General features: G+C 48.5%; 1 protein-coding gene across 1 annotated transcript in view; it reads right to left on the minus strand.

Annotated features, from left to right (window-relative positions):
* ITGA10 (integrin subunit alpha 10) overlaps positions 1–25025 on the minus strand; it is an 80772-nt gene that overhangs the window by 12452 nt on the left and 43295 nt on the right. Inside the window, exons 12-25 of the mRNA XM_035098930.2 lie at positions 24645–24793; positions 23772–23915; positions 22499–22702; positions 20898–21028; positions 11592–11758; positions 10669–10811; positions 10327–10437; positions 8501–8586; positions 7028–7169; positions 6209–6301; positions 5783–5859; positions 3888–3977; positions 1701–1785; positions 638–751 (exon numbers count right to left, since the gene is read on the minus strand). Of these exons, the coding sequence (XP_034954821.2) occupies positions 638–751; positions 1701–1785; positions 3888–3977; positions 5783–5859; positions 6209–6301; positions 7028–7169; positions 8501–8586; positions 10327–10437; positions 10669–10811; positions 11592–11758; positions 20898–21028; positions 22499–22702; positions 23772–23915; positions 24645–24793 (1736 nt within the window). The remainder of the gene's footprint in view (positions 1–637; positions 752–1700; positions 1786–3887; positions 3978–5782; positions 5860–6208; positions 6302–7027; positions 7170–8500; positions 8587–10326; positions 10438–10668; positions 10812–11591; positions 11759–20897; positions 21029–22498; positions 22703–23771; positions 23916–24644; positions 24794–25025) is intronic.

Genomic DNA, 25025 nt, shown 5'->3' on the forward strand with positions numbered 1-25025 from the left:
AGCTAAAATTAAGAAGAACCTGCTGAACCCAAATTGCTGGAGGAAGTGGTCAAAGCTGTTTGCAAATTAAACTTTACTAAAGCTGAGCTTTTATAACGTTTAGATCAGGCATCCCCAAACTGCGGCCCTCCAGATGTTTTGGCCTACAACTCCCATGATCCCTAGCTAACAGGACCAGTGGTCGGGGAAGATGGGAATTGTAGTCCAAAACATCTGGAGGGGCGAAGTTTGGGGATGCCTGGTTTAGATCTAAGGACTTGTATAAGTGAGCCCTGAGCATAGGGAGAGTCTGGGCGCTGGATCAGGCCAAAGGGAGCCTATCTAGTCCAGCATCCTGCTCTCACAGTGGCTAGCCAGATGCCCCAATGGCAAGCACAAGAACATTCTTTGCCCACACGTTAGTAAGTGTTCACTCCAAACCAGATTGCAGATTTTGAAACAGCAGATCAGCAACAGCAGCCTTCTGGGCCAAATCTGTCCCAAAGTCATACGTGGTGCATTGCCAGGGCTGTGCAAGAAAACTTGCTGCCCCATGAGCAGGAAAGTATCATTTGGAATTTTCCCCTAAGACCCCAAAAATGGCAGCAAGAACAGAGGCCCCGAAGCACTTATGCGGGTGAAGGCCACTGTGACTCACGTTATCTGCAATGATGCGGGTGACGGAGAGGAATTCACTGTTCTGATAGGCTGTGGCAGGCAGGCCCATGACGAGGGAGAGATTCTCCACCGCATAACAGCCGAGGTTTTGCACCTACAAGGATGAGAAGAGTGTTCAATAGATGAAGCAAAAAAGTACACAAAGCTATTTTTTAAAAAATCAGGTAGGGTCACCATTTTTGGAAACTGGAACCTGAAACTGTGGGTTTCTCTAAACTGAACTTTGAAAATCTGATTGGGCAGGACCTATAAAACCCATAGGAGTGAACAGTGCCTTTGCCAGTTGCTTTTCTTCTGGGCATCGCAGTGGTGAGAAGAAAGATGGTGAAGTAATAAATCAACAGGTGTGTCGAGCAGCCTCTGCCTGTTGTACAATGTGGAACCAGATAACCAAAAAAAAAGAGAGGGGAGCCTGTGGCCTTCTAACTGTTATTGGGCTCCGATCGCCATTGGCCAGGCTGGCCAGGGGGCTGATGGGAATGGGAGCTCAAAAACTTCTGGAGTGCCAGCCCTGATTTTAAAGCACTAGTAAAAGGTAAAGGATCCCCGGACGGTTAAGTCCAGTCAAAGGCGACTATGGGGTTGTGGCGCTCATCTCGCTTTCAGGCCGAGGGAGCTGGCATTTGTCCACAGACAGGTTTCCAAGTCGTGGCCAGCAGGACTAAACCGCTTCTGGTGCAACGGAACACTGTGACGGAAACCAGAGTGGCAAATAAATGCCATTTACCTTCCCGTCGTAGGGTGCCTGGGGGTGCTGGAGAAGCATTCAGTCATGTGAGTCCTACAGTCTGAATTAAGCTTCGAGACTTGGACCCCTGAGAAGCTAGACTTCTACACAGAGATATGCTTGTATATTTTACTTAGAGGAGCCACTACCTGCTATCTGAGGTGGACCAGCCCAGGCACAGGTTCGCCGCTGCCTTACTAATGCCGCTAATGATAAAGCATGATGTACTGCAGAAGAGTCCTGCCAGAGAGGAAATTGGCCACCCTTCCCTGTGTTACTGCTGACATTACAAACTCTGTCCCGATTCCTTATTTACCTTGATGGTAGTCCTGAACTCGGGGCTCATACCGCTTGGAAATGTCCCAACAGGATGCACTTCGTAGCGGTTCAGGGTAGACTCGCTGAGGGAGAGAAGAACCATAGAAAATAAGCCGGGTCAGTTCTAGATTGTGTAGGCCGCAGTTTCCAATTTCTCCACGGCAACCCTTGCAAATAAGCCAGGTTGTTTGCTTACTGCACACTCTACAGAGATGACCCAAGGCCTTTTGTTGCCTGAAGAAGAAAATCCATATACCGTCCACCTAGTCCCATCTCCTACGGTGGTGGAGCACTTAAGAGTGTCAGACTAGGAACTGGGAGACCAGGGTTCGAATCCCCACTTAGCCATGAACCTCGCTGGGTGATGTTGGGCCAGTTTCAGTGCTCTCAGGCTAGCCTACCTCACAGGGTTGTTGTGGGGATTATATGAGGAGGGGGAGAACCATGTGAGCCACCTTGAGCTCCATGAAGAAAAAAGTGGGAAATAGAGTAAGTGGAATAAATAAATTAAATACAGTATTTATAAATTGACAACCTTTAATAGCACCTGTTTTCCCTGCCCCACCCCTGGAAGTTTGGCCATGTTGATCAATTGTAACTTCATTTCTTTCCAAACTCCGTATCCATTCCAATATCCCTTGATGGTTCAGGCAGCTATCCCTGGAGGGATACCCCAAAAGGAAGAGATCTTCCCAATCTATATATTATGAAAATGGGAGGCCTAGAGATGTCATCACCAATCCTTGTATTCAAACCACCCGTAATGACAATAAGTGCTGTGGGATGTTTAGAGCTAATGAAACTCCAAAGGTTGTCAAGTTCAGCCCACCCATCAAAGGTAAATCATGTAGGATAAATTAGTGTCTGATAACCAGTCTCACATAACCAAAATGCTTAAGTCTAATTAATGCATGAAGCGGTTTATGCCATAGAGTAAGCTGTCCTGCCAGGCTTAGCTAAGTTACTCCCCTTCACCTTGAGAGGAAGGAAGTCTACGATTTCCGTCAGTCTACCACAGGCACCCCCAAACTTCAGCCCTCCAGATGTTTTGGACTACAATTCCCATCATCCCTAACCACTGGCCCTGTTAGCTAGGGATCATGGGAGTTGTAGGCCAAAACATCTGGAGGGCCGCAGTTTGGGGATGCCTGGTCTACCATGTGAACTCCTATGTGTAAAGAGGAGCTGGTGGCTCCCAGCTCAGACCTCATCGCTTTCTGCAAACCACCCCTGTGTTCCTATACAAATAATTTAGGAACTTTCAACACTTTGGAACTAACCTACTGAAGTTTTGCTGCCTGTGTTTTCTCAACGCTGTATGGGAAAACACATGAATCTGACCTTTGAAGAGTTTGTAAGTAAACCATTGTTAACTTACCAAACATGTGGTCTTTTTCTATGCTAAGAGAAGAGGGGAGTTTTGGAACTTAGAAGGGCATATTAGACCTTTAAATAAACAGCCTATATTTCCACACTTTACTTTGCTGCATATCTTGTGATTTTACATCTCTGCAGGGGTTCTCGCACAAAAGAGTACTTGCCCCAAACTTGGATCTTGCCATCCAGGGAATCTTCCTTTACACACCTATGTTTTCCTATCCATCCAATAGTTAGAAGGGTCATCTAAGTACGGTGGTACCTCGACTTACGAACGACTCGACAACCAAATTTTTCGACTCACGAACGGGGCTAATGGCCATGCGTTTACGAATGTCTCGACATCCGAAAGGAAACCACGGCGGTTTTAGATAGGGATTTTTCGACTTACGAATTTTTAGATAGGGTTGCTTCGACTTAAGAATTTTCCTGTTTCCAATGCATTCCTATGGGAAATCGTGTTTCCAATGGCGTTTTCCGACGTACAATTTTTTTGTCCCACGTAGGTGCCTTCGGAACGGATTAAATTCGTAAGTCGAGGCACCACTGTATTAAGACAGGCCAGGGTAGTCCTATTGCGGAGTTGCGTCAGAACTGAAAGCATCCCTGCATGAGGAACCAGAGCCTCTAATATCAACAGAGATAAAAGGTAGCCATTGGAATGAATTAGCCAAGTGATGATGGTTCACATCTGGTTTACTCTCCACCCTGGGGGAGCTGAATCATCCTGTCAGGGACACCTTGCAAGGAGGGGGCTCCATCCTCTTATTCAACCTGCATGCAGCTCACTCCACACAGATGTCCTCACCTGGTCAGGAAAAGGTCGGGCTCATAACGGATATAGGCAAGGGGCTGTGCCATGTTGTCGGTCAGCGTCTCATTCAATTCATGGCTGTCGCTGCAGGAGAGATAATACAATCATAGAATTGTTGGGCTGGTAGGGACCCAAAGGGTCATCAAGTCCAACCCCTGCGCTGCAGGAATCTCGGATAAATAAGGCAATCCAAACTCTGTTTAAAAACATCCAATGAAGGAGAGTCCACTATCTCCTGATGTAGTCCATTGCACTGTCGAGCAGCTGTCCTGACAGAAAGTTATTCTTACTGTTTAGTCAGAATCTCTTCCTTGCAATTTGAACTCATTAGTCCTCTGCAGCGGCAGAAAACAAGCTTGCTCCATCTCCCAGGTGACAGCCTTTCAGATATTTGAACGTGGCTGTCCTATCAGCTCTTAGTCTTCTCTTCTGCAAGCTAAGCATCCCCAACTACCTCAATCCGTTTTGAGACCCTTGATTTTGAGGGCCAGCCTCCTCTACACAACTTCTAGTTGGTCAAATGCAAAGCCAAATAACTTTACAGTCGTGCCTTGGTTCTCGAACACCTTTGTACTTTGTACTCAGGAACACCGCTAACCCGGAAATGAGTGTTTCGGTTTGCAAACGTCTTTCGGAAGCTGAACATCCACCACAGCTTCCGCTTGAATGCAGGAAGCTCTGCAGCCAATCGGAAGCCACACCTTGGTTGTCGTATGGTTCCGGGAGTCAAACAGACTCCCGTAACGGATTAAGTTCGACAACCAAGGTACGACTGTATTGTACTAGTCATTGGCCATGACAAATCTGAATCAAAAATAAATACAAGCAAAAGGGGTGTCACGCCACAAACAATGGTCTCTATTTAGATCTCTGCGTCTTAGTCAATATCCTTCTTAAACTTAAACTCCAGGTTGGGACTGACAAAAGCGGAACAGAGGGGTACTATCCATTCACTCAATGACACTCCCCTTCTGTTGATGCAGCCTAGAATTGCATTAGCATTTTCTGCTGCTGCATCACATTGTTAACTCATGTAAAGCTTTCACAGAGTTCCCTGTGGAGTGAGATTGCTTGGGAAACCACTCTGAGACCTATAGCTCTGTCCAATGGTCATGGCTGTTTATTGCAGAATAGGTGCAACTGAAAACACGATGGGTAGCTATGGCAGACAGTGGAAGTAAAGTTGTGCCTCCCCGTGCATTTTGAAACTATGACCATGCCTTTGATTCATGTACCGCCCCCACCCCAAATGAATGAAACAGGAAGAACTCTCCAGGGAAGACCGTAGTTTGGTGGTGGTGGAGCCCATATTTTGCATGCCAAAAGTCACAGGTCCAATCCCCTGCATATATATGTAATGCTGGGGGATGGACGGACCTCCTGTCTGAAAGCTTGGAGAACTGTTGCTAGTCAGAGGAGACAGCAATGACCTAGATTATGATGGTGGTGGTGGTGGTGACGATGACAAACAACAACAACAACAACAACAACAACAACAACAACAACAACAACAACAACAACAACAACAACAACAGCTCATTTATACCCCACCCATCTGGCTGGGTTTCCCCAGCCACTCTGGGCGGCTCCCAACAGAATATAAAAAACACGATAAAACATCAAACATTTAAAACTTCCTTAAACAGGGCTGCCTTCAGATATCTTCTAAAAGTCAGATAGTTGTTTATTTCCTTGACATCTGATGAGAAGGCGTTTCACAGGGCGGGACCAGTGGTCTGACAACATGGAGTCAGCTTTCATCCTTACTTGCTTGCACAAAGCGGAAGAGGTGGTTAGTCTAGGTTTCTCTCTCTCTCTCTCTCTCTGTGTGTGTGTGTGTGTGTGTGTGTGTGTGTGTGGCTTCATTCTGACTTTTCCCTGGTTCTCACCTGCTGGCTGTGAGCTTCACCTGTGCTTTGTTCAGAAGGGTGGAGCAGCTGAATTCAAACTCCAGGACAAAGGCTACCTGTGAAAGAGAGAGAAAAGAGAAACATTTCCACACCTGCTTTTTCTACACCATTCATAAGCTCTGCACTACAGCTGTGTACGTGCCATACATTGGCTTCCCTCAAAGAACCCTAGGATTTGTAGTTTGTTAAGAGTGCTGGGAATTGTAGCTCCATGGGAGGTAAACTACAGTTCCTAAGATACTTTGGGGGCATGTGCTTTAAGTGTATAGCGAGTACACAGCCCACATCTTCCTTTAGCTGTCTTTTATTTTTCCTACGTGAAAAAATGGAATACTGTTCACCTAGGGAATGTTCCAAGGAACCCCGCTCTAAGGGGATCCTGAAGAGCTGCTCTTTCTCTCTCACCTTTGCTAAGGACCTGAAGACAGGGTAGCCCACACTGCAAGCTCGGGTTTGGGAAGACGGGGAGGTGCATTCCACCTTCACAGAGTTCTCCCCCTGTGGAAGGAAGGAGAGAGCAAAGCTGCAAAAGGAGAGAACCATCAAGCGCATGGAATGGGATCCAGCCTCCTCAACTTGAGTTTCCACCTTTTGCTTTCCTGGCAAGAGCTTTCAAAAAGCAGAGATCCAACACGTAATGTTGCTACACCTCTGTGCTAGAGAAAACGGTGCCCATTCAATTTCTGCTTATCACACAGGTGTTTAAAGAGCCTTGGGCTGCAGAGGCCGGGTTGTATACATTCTGGGCTACAGAAAACCTGCGGGATTTGGTAAACAGTCGCATAATCTCTGCTTTTGTTTTTAAAAAAGAAAACACTCACATAGACCGTGTGATTGTGACAAAACACTGTTGGCTGCAAAGACAAACCTTGAATCCTTGGCGCAATCTCGGAAGTGAAGGGAGCTGTTGAATTTCTGGAGCTCAAGTCCCTCCCCCGCCCCTCCCCATAAGAAGAAATGAAGAAGCAGAATAAATGATGTGAAACTATGCACATCTGCATGATTCACACAGGAGTTTTCAAGTTGGCACCATGACATTTAAGCCTCGGAGATGTGACAGCCTCTCTTTCCAGAATTCTATGGCAACTATCAGTCCTCCTGGAGCCAGCGTCGTCCCTGGCTGGAGGGTGACCCTCAGTATCCTAGTGACTATTTCGTTCTGCTTCCCGCCCACCACTTTTGACCAGAGCGGAATACCAGTTGGGAACAGGGCCTCCGCTTTACCTTGAGCACGAGGCTGGAAAAGTGGAGGTTTCTGGAAAACCAGAGCCACAGGCTGGCATTGTAGGCGTTCTCCTGCTTGTTCTCCAGCAGGACGTCCACCAAGACTTTCCGCTTCCCTTTGCGGATCACGTGCGGCTTCTGCCTGGAACGAGAAGAGGAGATGGCAAACGCCTGCCTTGCAAAAGGCGAGGAGGGCAAGAGTCTTGGTTTCTGCCCAGCCTCCCAATCAAATGATTCTCTCTCTTTTTTTAAAAAAAGAAAATATTTATTGCTCTTTCTTTCAAAAATTTACAAAAAAAAACCTATCAAATGATTCTCAAGCTGATTATCATCAGCAACAGATCTCCTGCCACCTGTTACGGAGGAACTGGATTGACAGGGTCCTGGGCCAGGAGGACCAGCAAGTGGCTGATGAACTAAGCTGATAACTACTTGCTTGGCCTGATGTAGGGAGAGAGGGCTAGGGACTATAAGAGCCGAAAGATGATGAGAAAGACAGTGACTGGGCTGGGTGAGTGGGACTCTCGTCTTTTGTGCAGGCTACAGAGACTCTTCTACACACACACACACACACACACACACACACACACACACACACACACACCCTCTCCACCCAAGCAAAGAAGCAGGTACAGTCGTACCTTGGTTTTCAAACAGCCTAGTTCTCGAACGATTTGGTTCCTGAATGCCGCAAACCCAGAAGTGACTGTTCTGGTTTACGAACTGTTTTTGGAAGCTGAATGGCCGACGCGGGTTCCACAGCTTCTGATTGGCTACAGGAGCTTCCTGTAGCCAATCAGAAACCACACTTTGGTTTCTGAACGTTTTGGAAGTCAAACGGAACAGAATCCGTTCGACTTCCAAGGTACAACTGTAATATTATGGCAGTTCAGGGACAAACTCCAGCCAGGAAAAGCAATCAAGGAAGGTGCGGAGCAGAGCCACTGACAGGTAGGGATGGCTGGATATGCCAATTTCAGTTTCTTTCAGGCAACATCCACACCATACATTTAAAGCACTATGATGCCACTCTAAAACAGTCCCCCAAGAATCCAGGGAGCTGTGGTTTGCTAAGGGTGCTGAGAGTTGTTAGGAGAGCCCTTGATTCCCCTCACAGGAATTGAATGTGAAGTCGCGCTGAGAACTGTAGCTCTGTGAAGGGAATAAGGGCCTCCTAACAACTTTCAGTGCACTGCACAAACTACAGCTCCCAGGATTCTTTGGGGCAGTTTAAAGTTATACTGCTCTATATAGATAGTGGAGATGAGGCCCTACTTCAAGGAGGCCTGTTCTTCTGAGCCCTTTTCAACCTTTCACTCTAATTCAGGCATCCCCAAACTTCGGCCCTCCAGATGTTTTGTACTACAATTCCCATCATCCCTGACCACTGGTCCTGTTAGCTAGGGATCATGGGAATTGTAGGCCAAAACATCTGGAGGGCCGCAGTTTGGGGATGCCTGCTCTAATTCCTACCTGGATCCTGTGATGTCCATCTGAGCTTGCAACACCAGATCTGTTATACACTCGTCGTCTTCACCACAATCCTTAAAGAAGGGGATCTAAAGAGAAAGCAAGAGGCAGGTTGATTCTGTGTGATGCAAACCCCTCTCCACAATATTATTATTTTGTTATATTATTATTTTATATTGTATTATGAATTAATCATGATTCAAAAACAGGTCAACTTATATGAATAGGTTGCACAACTATATAGTTCTCAAACAAGGTACATAAAGGGGGAATGCTGCTCTGTTTCTAAAAGCAGCCATATATGCATTAGATAAACTATTCCTTTTAAAAACTCATTTCTTGGAGAGGCGATAGTGAAGGAAGGGATAGGCAGGGAGAGGGGGGAACAAAGGCCTGGAATTGGAAGTGGGAAAGAACTGGTGTGGGGTGAAAACTTTAGTTAAAGGTTTTTTTTTTTTTTGGGTGGTAAAAACGGTTTCTGAAATCTTGGCTTGTTAGAGGAAATGTTGATCCAATTGGGGGAAAAGACATTGGGAGGGGGGAAGGAGAGTGTTTCAAAAGTTTAGGGTTAGGAGTTTTCTGGAGGGATTAGAAGAATGGTTGAGGAAATATTTTAGAGTTTGTTTTTAATATTTTTTGTGTTTAGAGAGGTGTTTGGGTAGAGAGCTGCCTGTCTCCCTCTCTTTACTCTTTGCACCCAGTGGCAGGGGGTGCTCTGAGGGGAGAGGGAGGGGTAGAAGGAAACCCAGACACAAAAATGGAACCTTTAGAGTGCTGAGCCCCTCGTGGCAGGAGGGGACTCGGAGGAGGAGGAGCATGAAGAAGGAGAAGGACTAAGTTAATATGATAAGAATAAGATTTTGAATTAGAATAGAAAACCCGCCATAATCAATTAAAGAAGTTAGGGAAACCAGGAGGAAGAGAATCGAGGAAGCCACAAATAAATTGTTAAGAAAATAAGATTTGGGAAATTATAATTTTTTCTTTTTTTCTTTTTCTTTTTTCTTGTTTTTTCTTTTTTCTTTTTCTTTTTCTATTTGCTGTTTTATTGTTAAGGAGATTGGTATGTTGAAGAATTAGCTGGGGGGGGAAACCAAACCTCAGAGATCCTCCGCTTCTGTCCTCTCAGTGGCAGGGGGGGGGTGAGGGTGGAGGAGGGAGGGGGGAGGCCAAACCCAGCTTAAAATGGACCCCTTTGTTTCCCAATGCCCATGGGTATCACTGGTGGCAGAAGTGGTCCTGGGGGTGGAGGGAAAATGAAGGGACAGAATTTATTTTGTGTGTTTTGTTTGTCTTGTTTCTATAAAAACTAATAAAAATTATTTTAAAAATAAAAAATAAAAACTCATTTCAGTAACTATACAATAAAATTATACAAATAACACATAGGTCATAATAAGGCCAATTGATCTGCACAGCCCCTCAACACCCTTCCTGTGATACCATCAGGTCCAGCAGCCTTCCTCGGATTCACTATCCTCAATACCTGTCTCACCTCATGCTCCTTTACAGTGAATGTGTAGCTGAAAATGTGTTAATATTTTTTTGTTGTAGTTTCTTGTTTTTGTTTTTATGGGATAGCATCCAATTTCATTGTAATTGCACAATGACAATAAAGAAATCTAATCTAATCAAGTCTAACTGTAACAATACAAAAATAATAATACCAGTAATGGCAAGAATTAAGTATCTCCAAAATGAAATCTTGACCCCCAAGGTTAGCAAGGCAGGAAGCAGGTCTTGCAGGACTTGCAGCAAAGATGGTCTGGTTTGACGAGCGGAATGGCATGGGCAGCTGTTAAAGGGGCTTCTGCACATGTGCTACTCACCAATTTCTTAACACTGGTGGGTGATTTATCGTCCAGCACAGGGCCTGGCTCAGCATCATTCAGTGCGAACTTCACCAGGACTGCGACCGGCCTCAGGTAATCGGAGGTGTCCTGCAAAGGATAAACAAATCCAGGGTTGTCTTTAGATAGCAGGCCTGATGAAGATTCACAGCGTTGCTGAGATCAAAACAGGAGAACACTGTGCACCTTGGAGGTTTTTAAGCAGAGGTTGGAATTTTTTAGCGCTGATTCCTGCATTGCAGGGGGTTGGACTAGATGACCCCTGGGGTCTCTCTCTGCATCAGTCGGAGTCAGAACTGACCCACCCACACTTATACTCACAATCACATGGAAACGGACCGCTGAGCAGGTTGTCCTGCCCACGGTGGCCCGGGTCCTCTTCTGTAGCAGCTTTTGGGAGTTGCCATCAAAGACTGCCCTTGCTCCAAACTTCCTGTCATCCAGGGAGACGTTGTACTTTATACCTAGGGCAAAGCAGTGAGGGGAGTCAAGCGAAGCCAGCCTTTGCTAACCTTGGACTACATTTCCCATCATCCTTGGGCATTGGCCATGGGGGCTGGGGCTGGTGGGAGCTGCAGTCACAAACATATGGAGGGCCCTATGTTGGTGATGCCTGGTTTCAGTCATGTGATCAGCCAACAGCCAATTGCAAGGCTCTTCAAGAGCTGGCCCAGAGGCGTTGTGAGGTAGTTTAATATTAGAGCAGGCATAGGCAAACCCGGCCCTCCAGATGTTTTGGGACTACAACTCCCATCATCCCTGACCACTGGTCCTGCTACAATGGGAGTTGTAGTCCCAAAACACATGGAGGGCCGAGTTTGCCTATGCCTGGATTAGTGGCACAGGCCTACAGGCACAAACACGTGTTTAGATTTAAAGTATCACAGAAGGCAAGCTGCCTGATTTCTCATCCATATCCCCCCCAGATAAATTCTTCAACAAATTTGCCCCCTGCCCCAGATTGCCCCTGATCAGCTTCCCGTTAATTAATTTACCCCGTTAATTTTCCAACTGATCCTGTTTGCAAATCAATTTCCCTTCCATTGCCCCCATTCATTATCCTGTAAATAAACCTTATATCTAGTTATTCCATCCCCAAATTAAGACCCTGCCTTGCAACCCAGATAATACTCCAGTTCACGTTTTCTCCAAATGCATTAACTGCCCAGAAAGAGTCCAGAGGACATTTTGGAGACGATCCTGCCCACTCCTAACAACGCGCCTGCCGAGAGGGCGCTACTCACTGAAGTGGCTGTCCCTCGGGCCCAGAGACCGGGAAGACACCCTGAAGCAGATGTTTGCCGTCACACAAAGAGACTCCTTTCTGTTCCTCTGGCAGTTCTTCTGAATCACATTGATGGACGGAGGATTGGCAGTGACCGTAGTGTTGACTTGCACGATCCTCCTTGACCTGCCCCCCTCAGCAAGAAGGAAAACGATATTGTTAAATTTTTAAAAAATCCCAAAGCTGGTCCTAAGGTCTGCGCTATATGTCTGAAGCAATATCGTATCTGTCACAGTGGCCGGAGTGGACTACTTCAGAGTAACGACGCTACGCAGCTCTGCATTTTTATTCTTTTATTGGTGCTGCGTATTTACAGTGCTGAAGTCATGCTATTTACACGGAGTGATGTGGTCAGTCGGTTTCAGAACCTCCAAGTGACTTTTGGCGCGTCTTTCCCCAGCACAAAAGTCTTGGAAGCCCCATCCTCTTTCCCCTCCTCTTCCGGCGTAATTCTGGAGTTGGGGGGATGGGTCTCCCCCCCTTACTTCCCCCTTCCTGTCCCACCTGGGACCCTGGCTCCGCTACCTTGCCTGAGCCTCGGACCCGACTTCCTGCTTCCCCACTGGAATCGGAGCTCCCTCTGCTTCCCCCTGTGGTCGGTGATGGGCTTGAACTCAGGAGGGGAGGGACTTCGCGATATCCCCTGTCCCTCACATCCACCCCCCTTCCAAGCTCCCCTTCTCCCCTCCCCAGGTCCCCCCCAGGTGTCGGTGACGACTGGAAGCCTAAGAACTCCGTGCTTTCCGAGCCCGTTAGTGTGAACACCTCCCCCCAGTCCTGCGAGGCTCCCCCTTCCGCCTGGGAGGACTGGAATCCCAAAAATTCCGTGGCGTCCGAGCTGGTGGGGGTAAAAATGTGCTGCCCATCTGCTTCTGCCTCTGACTGTGTGGATCTCGGTGACACCCATATCTCGTCTCCCGAGTCCTCAAACTCTGCTTCCCAGCGCCATGGTGAGCTGCTCTCCCGTGCCTCCTCCTCCTCCCCCTCCCTTTCCATGTGCCAGGGCTTGGGCCTGTGTGGGAAGAGGGCGTGGAATTCTTCCACTAAGAATTCCTCCTGTATCTGGGTGGCTGGGACCCATTCATTTTGGGATGGTGGGGCGTCCTCCCATGCCATTAGGTACTCCAGGCCCCCCACCCCTCTCCGTGAATCAAGGATGGCCGTGGCCTCATTGAGTTGCTCCCTGCCTCCCCTCTCCCCCCCTCCCTCGGGGGTGTGTTCGCTGTCTCGGAGCCTGCTGCTTTCCCTGTACGGCGACAGCAGCGATCTATGAAACACTGGATGCACCCTCATATCCTCTGGCAGTGCCAGCCTGTATGCCACCGGGTTGACCTGTTGCGTGACCGTGAAGGGGCCCAGCCGTCTGGGTGCCAGCTTTTTGCACCTCCCTCTGGTGGGAAGGCCCTCCGAGGACAACCAAACCTTGTCCCCCACCCTGATGACCTCCCCTAGTCGCCTGTGGCGATCCGCCCCCTTTTTGTACGCTTCCTTGGCCCTCTCCAAGTGTTCTCTGAGCTGCTGGTGCACCGTCTCCAGTTCCTCTGCCCAATCCTCAGCCTGTGGGCCCTCCTCCTCCTCCTCCCCCTCCCTCTCTGGGAAAGATCTGAGGTCGCGCCCGTAATTGGCCTTAAAGGGCGACACCCCTGTGGAGACGTGCACTGCATTGTTGTAGGCAAATTCTGCCAGTGGCAGGCGATCCACCCAGTCCGTTTGCCGCTGGCTGACGTAGCATCTCAGGTACTGCTGCAGAATGGCGTTGACCCTCTCCGCCTGTCCATTGGTCTGCGGGTGTCTAGCCGTCGACAAGCTGACCTCCACCTGCAGTAGGTTCATGAGCCGCCGCCAGAACCTGGAAACAAATTGGCGGCCACGATCCGAAATAACCCTTAAAGGTAATCCATGCAGTCTGAATACGTGATCAACAAACAGTTTGGCTGTCTCTTCTGCAGAGACCGCCCTGGCACACGGTATAAAGTGGCACATTTTGGACATGAGGTCCACCACCACCAACACTGCGGTCTTGCCCCTGGAAGAAGGCAGATCTGTGATGAAGTCCATGGACACCACTTCCCACGGCCTGTGTGGTGTGGCTAAGGGCTCCAGCAATCCTGCTGGCGCTGCTCTGACCACCTTTGCCCGCTGGCAGGTGTCACAGCCCCGTACATAGTCTCGAACATCTTCCCTCACCCCTGGCCACCAGAAGTGTCTCATGACTAGGTGAGCGGTTTTGTCCCTTCCAAAATGACCCGCCGTTGGGTTGTCGTGCATCTGCTTGAGGACCGTACGTCTAAGCTGGGTGGTGGGCAGGTACAGTGCACCCTTGTAGAAAAGCAGCCCCCTGCGTTCTGCAAAGTCCTTTGCCTGCTCCCTCCCCCCTCTCAGTTCTCTGAAGATGCGGTTGGCAAATTCATCCGCTGCCGTCAGTGCTGTGAGTTCTGCCTCGCTCACCACTGCTGCTCCGCAGGACCATGCTGACGGGGGGAAAATGTGCCTTGGTGCTGGTGGCGCCTCCTCCTCCATGTACTCTGGCTTGCGGGAGAGGGCATCCGCCCTGACATTCTGCTCCCCCGGGATGTAGTGTATGGAGAAGTTGAAGTTCGAGAAGAACTCTGCCCACCGTATCTGCCGCTGGTTGAGCACCCTGGCCGTTCTCCAGAACTCCAGGTTCTTGTGGTCTGTGCACACCTGGATGGGGTGCTTGGCGCCCACCAGGAAGTGTCTCCAATGTTTGAACGCAGCGTGGATCGCAAGAAGTTCTTTGTCAAACACCGTGTAGTTGCGCTCGGGCTGTGTCAACTTCCTGGAGAAGAAGGCACAGGGTCTCCACTCCCTGTTGGCGTCCAGTTGCAACAAAATGGCGCCCACAGCTTTCTCAGAAGCATCTGTCTCAATGCGTAGGGGCGCGTCCTGGACCACGTGGAACAGGTTCTGGTCCGAGGCGAACACCCTCTTGAGGCTTTCGAACGCTGCTTGCGCCTCTGGTGTCCACCTGAACTTCTGCTTGCCTCTCAGGCAGTCAGTGATGGGAGCCGTAACGCGAGAGAAGTTCTTGATGAACTTCCTGTAGAAGTTGGCGAAGCCTAGGAGGCGTTGGGCATCTTTGCGCGTCCTGGGGCTGTGCCAGTCCAGGATGGCCTGCACCTTGTCCTTGTCCATCGCCAGCCCCTTGTCTGACAGCTTGTAGCCCAGGAAGTCCACCTCCTTGGTGTGAAACTTGCACTTCTCCAGCTTCACATACAGGTGGTTCTCCTTCAGGCGCTGCAACACTTCCCTGACATCTTTCACATGCTGCACTGGGTCATTGGAATAGATAAGGATGTCATCTAGGAAGACCAAGCAGTTCTTGAAGAGTAGGGACCCCAGGACGTGGTGCATGAAGGCCTGGAAGCATGCTGAGCCCCCTTGCAACCCGAAGGGCATCACCAGATATTCAAAAGAGCCCAGAGGCGTGAACATCGTGGTCTTCCACTCATCGCCTTCCCGGATCCTGATCAAGTTGTACGCCCCCCTCAGGTCGAGCTTGGTGAAGATCTTGCCCCTGCGTGCTGCTGTCAGCAGATCATCCACTCTGGGCATAGGGAAAGCCACCGGTTCCGTCATGCTGTTCAGCCGTCTGAAATCCACCACCAGGCGGCGCTGTTGTGTGTCTTTCTTGTCCACCCAGAAGACCGGGCTGCCCCCTGCTGCCTTGCTTTCTCTGATGAACCCCCGCTTGAGGTTCTTGTCGATGAAAGCGCGCAGATCCTCCAGTTCCTGGTCTGACATGGCATACAGCTTGGCTGGGGGTATAGTTGCCCCGGGCACCAGGTTGATCTGGCAGTCAAAAGGCCTGTGCGGGGGTAGGTGGTCGGACTCCGCTTCGCTGAAGACCTCCTGCAGGTCCCAGTACGGCTTGGGTATCGCCTCACCCCCTTTGACGTGCATGGTGGCCACCGTGGCTATCGGAGGCCCCTCCCCTGGTTGGTGCTGCATGCAATGTTCCAGGCAAAAGTCCGATCCAAAAGTGATGCATCTCTGGTGCCAACTGATGGAGGGGTCGTGGCGCGCCAGCCAGCTCATGCCCAAGACGATGGGGGGGTCTGAGATGGTGGTGACGTTGAATGCCAGTGTCTCTGAGTGCCTTCCCACCGTCATTCTCATGGGGGGGGGTTTGATGAGTGATGGCCCCCCCCCCAGCAGCTCTCTGCCGTCAATGGTTGCCACGTGAAGGGGAAAATCCAGCTGCAGAAGCTGGATCTGGTGCTCTTCTGCAAAGTTTCTCGAGAAGAAGTTCGCTGAGGCACCACTGTCAATTAAGGCAAGGACTGTCAGGGGATAGCCATTTGGGAGCGTTAGCGTGACTTCTAGAACCACTCCTGCTCTGGGAGGGGTGGGCTGGCTCTGCTCCTCTCTGTGCGGGTGGGCGGGCTGGGGCTGTTGTCTGCTGACTGTGCCTGGCTGCTGCCCCTTGTCTCCTGCAGCCAGGCTTTCCCGTTTCCCTGCTGTGGTGCTGCGTCAGTGGGGGAGGGCACCACCGTTCCCGCCCTTCCTTGCCACTCCCTGCGATGTGGGCAGTCTCTGACGAGATGCTGGGGGGAGTTGCAGAGAAAGCAATTCCCGCCCTTTCCCTCCTTGCGTCTTGGCGCCGCTGGGGTTTGAAAAGCCCGCGCGCGCGCGCTATCAATCTGCATGGGTTCCTGGTCCTGGCTGGCCCCAGGCGTGGCTTGAAAGGGTTGTTGGGAAAGTGGTTTCTCCTGCGACCGTGGGAACCAAGCCCGCTTTGCGCGCGTTGCTTGTTTGTCGCTCCACCGGGATTCCTGTCTCTTTTTTTTTTTTTTTTTTAACATAATTTTTATTGGTTTTTACAAATTACAAAAAATGGTACATACATAAACACCTTTTCCACCTTCTTCCCACCCCCCTCCATGGGTCCTCCCCTGCCACAGAAGTATCCCACGCAGATGATCAGTCAGAAGTGGTCCATTTTATGATTGGGTTTCTGTCCTCCTCCCCCTCCCCTGCCCCCCAAGCCCCCCCCTGCCACCAGGGAGCTCCAGTGAACCAGGGCAGTACGCAGGAGTTCATCCATCCAACCATCTATTGTCATACCAAAAAAAAAAGAAAATACAAAAAGAGAAAAAGAGAAAAAAGAGAAGAGGAAAAAAAAAAGACAAAAAGGAAGAAAGACAAAAAAAAAAATTCATCATAATTGTTAAATTCATAATTGTTAAACCATATTTTGTGGGCTTCCCCACCCTCCCACGGTTTTCCTCCCTTATTTATCATCTTCAACAGTTTCATAGTTCATATTTTATAACATACACCTTTATATCTTATACCACTTTTAAACTATTATCATTTTCGCCTATTGTCCAATCACTGAGAAATCAAACTCCCATTTTTTCTTCCCGTGCCTAATTTTTACCCCTCTATAGGCCTCCATATTTTCACCTTTTTCCAGAATCAATTCACTTTTTAAACCTATAACTATTCCCAAACTAACCTTACTCCCCCCGAGTACCTGCTCCACCCCTCCAATCCAGCAAGTTCCATAGTCAGCAGTCCAGTTATAGTCCTATTAACCCATCCTTACAATCACCACTTCACTTTCCCTTCACCCCACCCCCTGTTTGCAGTCTTTTGCCATCCAGGCCTCCATATCAGACCCCTGAGCTTCTTCTCTTCTCTGCTTAATTTTTCCTTCTTCCCTGTGGTCATTCTGGAGTTCCAGTAAATCCAGTCGTGCCCCCCTCGAAGGGGAGGCACTCCATCCAACTTTTTGTAGAGTAAAATCATCATTTTTTTCGTGATGGGCTTCATTTTGTGTTAAATCATCACAGTCGTCATCATTGTCATTCTCACATTCATCTTCTTCAGTTTCAAAAGCTTCATCTTCTAGGAAATCATATTCTGTCATCACAATCTGGAGTTGTTGCTGTAACACTAGCCGTTGTGTCTCCTCTTGACATAGTTCTATTCTTGTTTCCCACATTAAGGTCAAAACAGTCCGCTGAAACTCAGGCGGGTACCTTTTTGTTGACATAGTTCAGTCCTGTCAAGGTCAAAACTTGTCACATGGGGTGGAATATGATCGCAGTCTATTTTCTCGACTCCATTTTAACAAGCTGGCTGCATTCTTAAAAATAAAGTTCGAACTCACATTTCAAAAGCATATAAACCAAAAAAAAATTCCCAAAAAGTCCAGAGATAAAGATAGAAATAAAATTTAACTATAAATCCTGGTCAGCTCACTGGGTTTTCTGGGCTGCCGGCTCCCGAGAAAAAGAAAGGTCTTTCTTAGTCTTAACTTCATTCTGCAGGGCAATCACAACAGTCTCTCTCCCCTTTTACCCTGCATTTAGGGGAGATTCTCTTTGATGCCTTTGAGGAATCCTTTTAAGTTAAAATCTTCTGTTTACGGCTTCGGGTTTCTGTTTACTGTCTCTTATGTTACCGTGGGGGGGGGTGGCTTCCTCTTTTCCCCTCTCTCCCAGGTCCAAATTGTTGCCTTAATTTACATTCCAAAGAATCCAAATTACTCACAGTCTATTCATTTGCTGAATGTTCTTTGAAGAATTGGCCACCTCCACTTCCCAGACTCGCAGCTTCGCACTCTCAGAGCAGCAATGTCAGCCTGTCCGCCGCGGTTCAGCTCCTCGCTCTCGGGGGCTTAAACAAAGCCGATCCGGGGAGGAGAGAGCCCGCTTTTGGCGCCGCCAGGCAAAATCTGTCCCCAAAAAGCACGATTTGGGGCTTTTAAGGAGGTTTCGTTTCGCTGGAACGATTCCCTCCACCTCTGAAGCGCCGAGGTCCGCTCCGCTGTGCGGACCCCCGTCTGAGCAAGATGGCGTGGTCAACCGGAAGCCCACCGGGATTCCTGTCTCACCCCCACCGCCAGAGCCGCTTTGCTCAGCTGATCCATATCACTGGGCTTTGGACCTCTCGAGAGCTCATCCTTCACGTCCTCATGCAACCCCAAGTAGAACGCCGCTTGCATTGGGGGTGACCCTAATTCCCACCCCAATCTGTGCACCAGCATGGTGAATTTCGCCCAGTACGCGCGAACTGTCATATTTCCTTGGCGTAAATTATGAAGTTCCTCCTTAGTCTGGTCCATATGACTATCGGACGAATACATCGTTCTCAAACCTTCTAGAAATAGTTGGACATCCTTCATGCAAGGATTCTTTGTTGCGATCAACGGTCTTAGCCATTCCCTGGCTGCCCCGGTAAGGTGCTCCACAATAAACGCTACTCTGTGCTCATCATCAGGGAACTCAGCGTGGTGTAGCTCAAGAGCATACACCATCTCAGTCTCAAAGCCCTGATATTCCTTCGGGTCTCCATTGAACTTGCTCACTAGGGTCCCGGCTCTCCTTCCTGGCAGCACTTGGACTTGGGGTGCCCCTCCCGCCTTGTTTTTCTCTGCATCCAGCTTGTTTTGGAGGTCTACCGCCACCGCCCTTAATTCCTGCTCTCTTTCCTGTAGTGCTCTCACCTGTTCCGCCAGTTGTAGCCGGTCGTCCTGGACCTTCTTAGTCTCTTCTTTAGCTGCCTTCAATTCCCCCTGCGCCTGCAGCGACAGCTGCTGCAGTTCTTGCTGGGCTTGCTCCGCGATCTGCCGCCATCTCTCCGCCTCTGACACGCTCATCCCGGTAACTCCAAAGTAGCCCAAAAAAGACTTGGAGGTTGCTGTCACAGTGGCCGGAGTGGACTACTTCAGAGTAACGACGCTACGCAGCTCTGCATTTTTATTCTTTTATTGGTGCTGCGTATTTACAGTGCTGAAGTCATGCTATTTACACGGAGTGATGTGGTCAGTCGGTTTCAGAACCTCCAAGTGACTTTTGGCGCGTCTTTCCCCAGCACAAAAGTCTTGGAAGCCCCATCCTCTTTCCCCTCCTCTTCCGGCGTAATTCTGGAGTTGGGGGGATGGGTCTCCCCCCCTTACTTCCCCCTTCCTGTCCCACCTGGGACCCTGGCTCCGCTACCTTGCCTGAGCCTCGGACCCGACTTCCTGCTTCCCCACTGGAATCGGAGCTCCCTCTGCTTCCCCCTGTGGTCGGTGATGGGCTTGAACTCAGGAGGGGAGGGACTTCGCGATATCCCCTGTCCCTCACAGTATCACTTTAAACAGTCATGGCTCCCTGCAAAGAATAATGAGAGTTATTAGGGAACCCCTTATTCCCCTCACAGAACTACAATTCCCAGAGTTCCCTGTGAAAAAGGATTGATTGCTAAACCACTCGGGGAACTGTAGCTCTGGAAGGGGATTATGGGTCTTCCAACAGCTCTTAAAATACTACAGTTTCCTTTGGGGAAACTGTGATTGTTTAAAGTGGTATGATACTGCTTTGAGAGGCAGCATGGTGGACGTGCCCCCAAGTGAGAGACTTCTGGGGAAAGATTTATAATGAACTGAAAAAAGTGTTGAAAAACACCTATACCAAGAAACCAGAAGCCTTCTTACTTGGGATAATGGGAGATGAAATACCTAGGAAGGATGTTACTTTTTTTTTTCTGTATGCCACAACAGCTGCAAGAATTCTACTTGCAAAGAATTGGAAGACTGAAGAATTACCAACAGTGGATGATTGGCAGAAGAAGCTGATAGAATTTATGGAACTGTCTGAGTTGACCGGGAGACTCCGGGATCGGAGTGAAGCAGCAGTGGAAGAAGATTGGAAGAAAATTAAAATCTATTTAAAGAATAAGCGTATAATAGATTGGAATCAGTGGAAGTGAGGGAGATACAAAGAGGTTGTAGATAATACAATGGTGTGAAATAAGTATTGTTAGAAGATAATGATCATTTAATTAAGAAGTAAGATATAGATAGAGTGTAAAAGGATAAGAAGTAAAAGGTAGAGAAATAAGGTAATATTAAAGTAATAATTAGAGTTTATATAAGATTTAGAGTTTACTAAGGATGATATGTAAAGCGTCGCAGAAGGAGGTGGAATGAGAAAGTCAATAGATTAGAAATAAGGGTTATAAATTAGAATTTTTGTTTTTGTATTTTTTGTATTTTGTATTTTTTGTGTTTTGTATTTTCTTTTTGTGTTTTGTATTTTTGTATGTTATTGTTGTTTGAAAAAATCTTTAATAAATACATTTTTTAAAAAATGAGAGGCAGCGTGGTGTAGCGGTTAGAGTATCAGACTAGGACCTGGGGAGAGACCAGTGTTCAGATTCCCAATCGGCCATGAAGCTCACTTCAATGACCTTGATGTTCCCTCTGCCCGGGTGGAGCTTTCATTCCCTCCCACCTTTCAGCTCCCCTCACCTCAAGACTACCGCAGCACCCTGAGCTCCAACGGCAAGGTCCACCAGGCCATCTCCATCCAAATCGATTTGCCCGTCCAAGCTGCGGCCAAAGTAGCGGAGGCCTCGGCGGAGGCCGGCCGACTCAATGCGCTGTCGGAAAGAGCAAATCAAAGGCCGAAGACACACAGAATGTGGGGTGTTTGGTTTTAATCAGCGAGGCTGCTCTGTAAGAGCCCTCACTGCAGTCGTTCCAAATGTACTTAAGAACATAAGAGCCTGCTGGATCAGGCCAAAGGAGACCCATCTAGTCCAGCAACTTGTTCTCATAGTGAGAGAGCAAGCAGGACCTGAACTCAAGAGCCGTCTCTCCTTCTGTGGTTTCCAGCAACTGATACCCAGAAGAATCACTGCCTCCAAGAGTGGAGGAAGAACATAGCCCTCATGGCTAGTAGCCATTGACAGCCCTCTCCTTCATTAATTTGTCTAATCCTCTTATAAAGTCATCAAGGTTGGTAGCAACCCCTACCTCCTGTGGCAGAGAGTTCCATAGTTAAACTATGTGCTGGATTTTCTTTTATCTGTCCTGAACTTGGTGCGGTGAGAGAATCAGAATAAAAAATCAAAATGGTACGAGGACATTGCTTAATTTTGTTTTTGCATGCTCATACCTATGACAAATGGGGACGCAGGTGGCGCTGTGGGTTAAACCACAGAGCCTAGAGCTTGCCGATCAGAAGGTCGGCGGTTCGAATCCCTGTGACGGGGTGAGCTCCCGTTGTTCGGTCCCAGCTCCTGCCAACCTAGCAGTTCGAAAGCACGACAAAGTGCAAGTAGATAAATAGGTACCGCTACAGCAGGAAGGTAAACGGCGTTTCCGTGTGCTGCTCTGGTTCACCAGAAGTGGCTTTGTCATGCTGGCCACGTGACCTGGAAGCTGTACGCCGGCTCCCTCGGCCAATAATGCAAGATGAGCGCCACAACCCCAGAGTCGGTCACGACTGGACCTAATGGTCAGGGGTCCCTTTACCTATGACAAACTTAGTTGGTCTCTAAGGTGCTACTGGAAGGATTTATTTATTTATTGTTTGTTTTCTGTGGTTTTCTTTCTCATTTCTCTCTCTTACATTTTACTCTTCTCTTTTGCTATTGGTTTTCGTTGATATATTTTTGTGTGTACAGTACTGTCATGGTTAAAAACGAAATAAATAGTTATTTACCAAAGGCAAAAAAGAATCAAAACGATATTGACAGGTTGGAGCGGAAACCTAAAACAGGGTGTGATTCTCCAGAGTATAATGCTGCGTTTAGTGGCAATAAAATAAATAGAAGGCGCACATTTAGGATGAGGGAGGGAGACTTGGCCTGGCAGGAGCACAGCTAAAAAAGGACATGGGCATCTTAGCTGAACATCAGCCAGCAGTGTGATTTGCCTGCTAAAAAAACAAATGCCATCTTCGGGCCCCCCAGATCATGGGAAGTGAATAGGAACAGGGCCTGGGGGTAGAAATGGCAATGGGCACTGATTTTGGCTAAACATTGGGGGAAATGTCCTAGTGGGAAGAGCTGTTGGAATAGTGGGGAGCACTCAGACACTGGAGCTGGACACTGATTCCCACTCACCTGTTTGAAGCGGGGCAGCACCGAGGTGCGGTAGCCATGATAGATGTAGACTGCCCCCTGGTGGTTGTCCTCCAGCGGTGCGCCCACCACAACGTCATTATAGCTGTCGTGATTAAGGTCAGGGACAGCCAGGAGGGAGTAGCCAAAACGAGCATCTTGAGGTTTCGGGTCGGCATGCAGGGTCCCGTTGAAAGACACAAGCAACTTCAGAAGGGGGAGAAAGGTTAAAATGGGAGGCACAGTTAGGCATTGGCTTCAGGATAGAAGCCCCCTCCATCACAATGGTGTGCTGTGAAGCACTGTGAGGAAGGCCACAGCTCAGGACTGAAGCAAATTCTAGAAGGTCCCAGTTTCAACCGGGACATCTCCAGTTTGGAGGATCTCAGATAGCAGCTGATGAGAAAGATCCTTCTCTGCCTCAGATCCTGTAAAGCGAATTCTCAGCAAAGTACTGGGCAATCTGACCCGGGATAGAGCACCTATGCTCAGCCAACAAAAACATTGCAATGCTTTGGACAACGGCTCCTATCATCCCTGAACATTGGCCATTATAGCAGGGGCTGGTGGGAGTTGTAGTCCAAAACACCTGGGAGGGAAGGCATCAGGCTGGGGAAGGCTGAGTGCCACAATACAAGCCTTGCACTTTTTGTTGCATGATGAGGTTCCAGGTGGGTCATGTGTCAGAAGAGCTTGACATTTACAGGCTTTGTAAGCACCTCTCCCATGTGAAAAATATTTCTTTGCTCAGCAGAGGCCAGCCTGGAAATAGCACGAAGTTGGAAGGGAGTGGTCAGCCTTCCTGTTAACACAGGAGAGAGGTTTGGCAATTTGATAAGCTTACTCAAGAATGCAGGAGAGCCAGAGGAGTAGCCCTAATAAAGCTGTTCAAACTTGGTACCCATTCATCTGTTAGGTGACCGAAGGTGGCTGGGAACTTCCTGGAGGGGCACTTTCTTGTCTACTTCATTGCCAGGATAAACTCAAATGTTAGGGAAGCTTCAATGTTTGATGTTTTATTCTGTTTAATATTCTATTGGGAGCGGCCCAGAGTGGCTGGAAAAACCCAACCATATGGACGGGGTATAAATAATAAATTTTTATTATTAGTAGCAGCAGTTGTTGTTGTTGTTGCTGCTGCTGCTGTTGCTGTTGCTGTATTGTACTAATGTATGATGATGGAGATTGCCGTTTCCCATTGCTATTGTCTGTATTCCTGCTGTTTATAGAAAATCTTAAATGAAAAAGGTTTTTTTAAAAAACACAAAACACTCACCTGCCCCACTTTGTAGATGTAAACGCGGCCTGTCTCTTTGTTCTGTGGGCCCAGGTACATGGGGGCAGCCACCAGCAGTACGTCTGTGATTCCATCTCCGTTCACATCCACTGGGCACATTTCACTGCCAAAGTAGGAGCCAATCTGCAGAGAAAGACGTCACCTGCTATGTCAGAATTGCACAAGTTCTTCTGCACTGGACACTGCACTGATTTTACACATGTTTCCAGATCTCAGTAAAGAAAGAAGCACCCCCAGATACCTAGATGCAAACTCAGAGGTCCAGGGGGCAATTTCATGGCTATCTTATCTTATCTCTATTTTGTGTGTGTGTGTGTGGTCAGGCAAGACTCAGAATCTTGAGGAATTCAGAGTTTTCAAATACCTGCTCTTTATAAAGCACCACTGGCATAGATGGTGCAGTAGAAAAAAAACACTACATGATACATTCAGGTATTTACATTCAGGTGCAGAGGGTATTTCAGTTCAGTCCCCAATCCATAATGACCCCCACCCCACCCCCAACCCATCCTTGGCTGCTATAAATTGTGCTGGAAACTGCCTCCATCTATCTGGAACCCAAAGTTCTGTGTCACAAGTTCTTGTTGTGCCTGCAAAGATAGTGGAAGGGTTGCATCTCCCCCCCCTCCCAGGGAGCAGCACCCCAATCCCTGCCTCCTCCCACCATAATGAGTTTGGGCCTCAGCCACAGCCAGCAGGTGAGGTTATAGGAAAAGGAGGAGTGTCTCTGATCATGTGCAGACTGCCTTTGACTCTCTTCTCTCAGTAACTGCACACATATCTAGGAACGTTTTCAGGGACTCAGTTGTCACTCCAGAAAGCAGCTATCATCTCCACTGCCGCGAAACTCACTTGGTCCCCAGTGAGGGCCTGGGAGATGGTTACGCTGCCATCGCTACTCATCTCAAACAGGATCACTTTCCCCTTGTGCTTGAAGCGGGGGGCACCAGCCACATACAGCCCCTTCCCGTTCCTGAGCTTGATAGAGGAGACTGTGTATCCTGGGGAAGGAAGAGAGAGAGAGAGAAATAATAAAGTTGTGCGGACTCTTGTTTTGCCCTGAACTAATTGGCTAGCTTTTCACTCACAGCCTTAAGTTTTTCTTTCTGCAAAATGGGAACAAGCACCGACTGGCCTCACACACTTGGTGTATGGGGAAAGCAAAGGACTGCCTTGCTTTTATTCATCCTACATAAGCAAGTGGTTTAACAAACAAAACAAAACAAATGAATT

Source organism: Zootoca vivipara, chromosome 17 (genome assembly GCF_963506605.1).
Source record: "Zootoca vivipara chromosome 17, rZooViv1.1, whole genome shotgun sequence".
NCBI classification, from domain to species: Eukaryota; Metazoa; Chordata; class Lepidosauria; order Squamata; family Lacertidae; genus Zootoca; species Zootoca vivipara.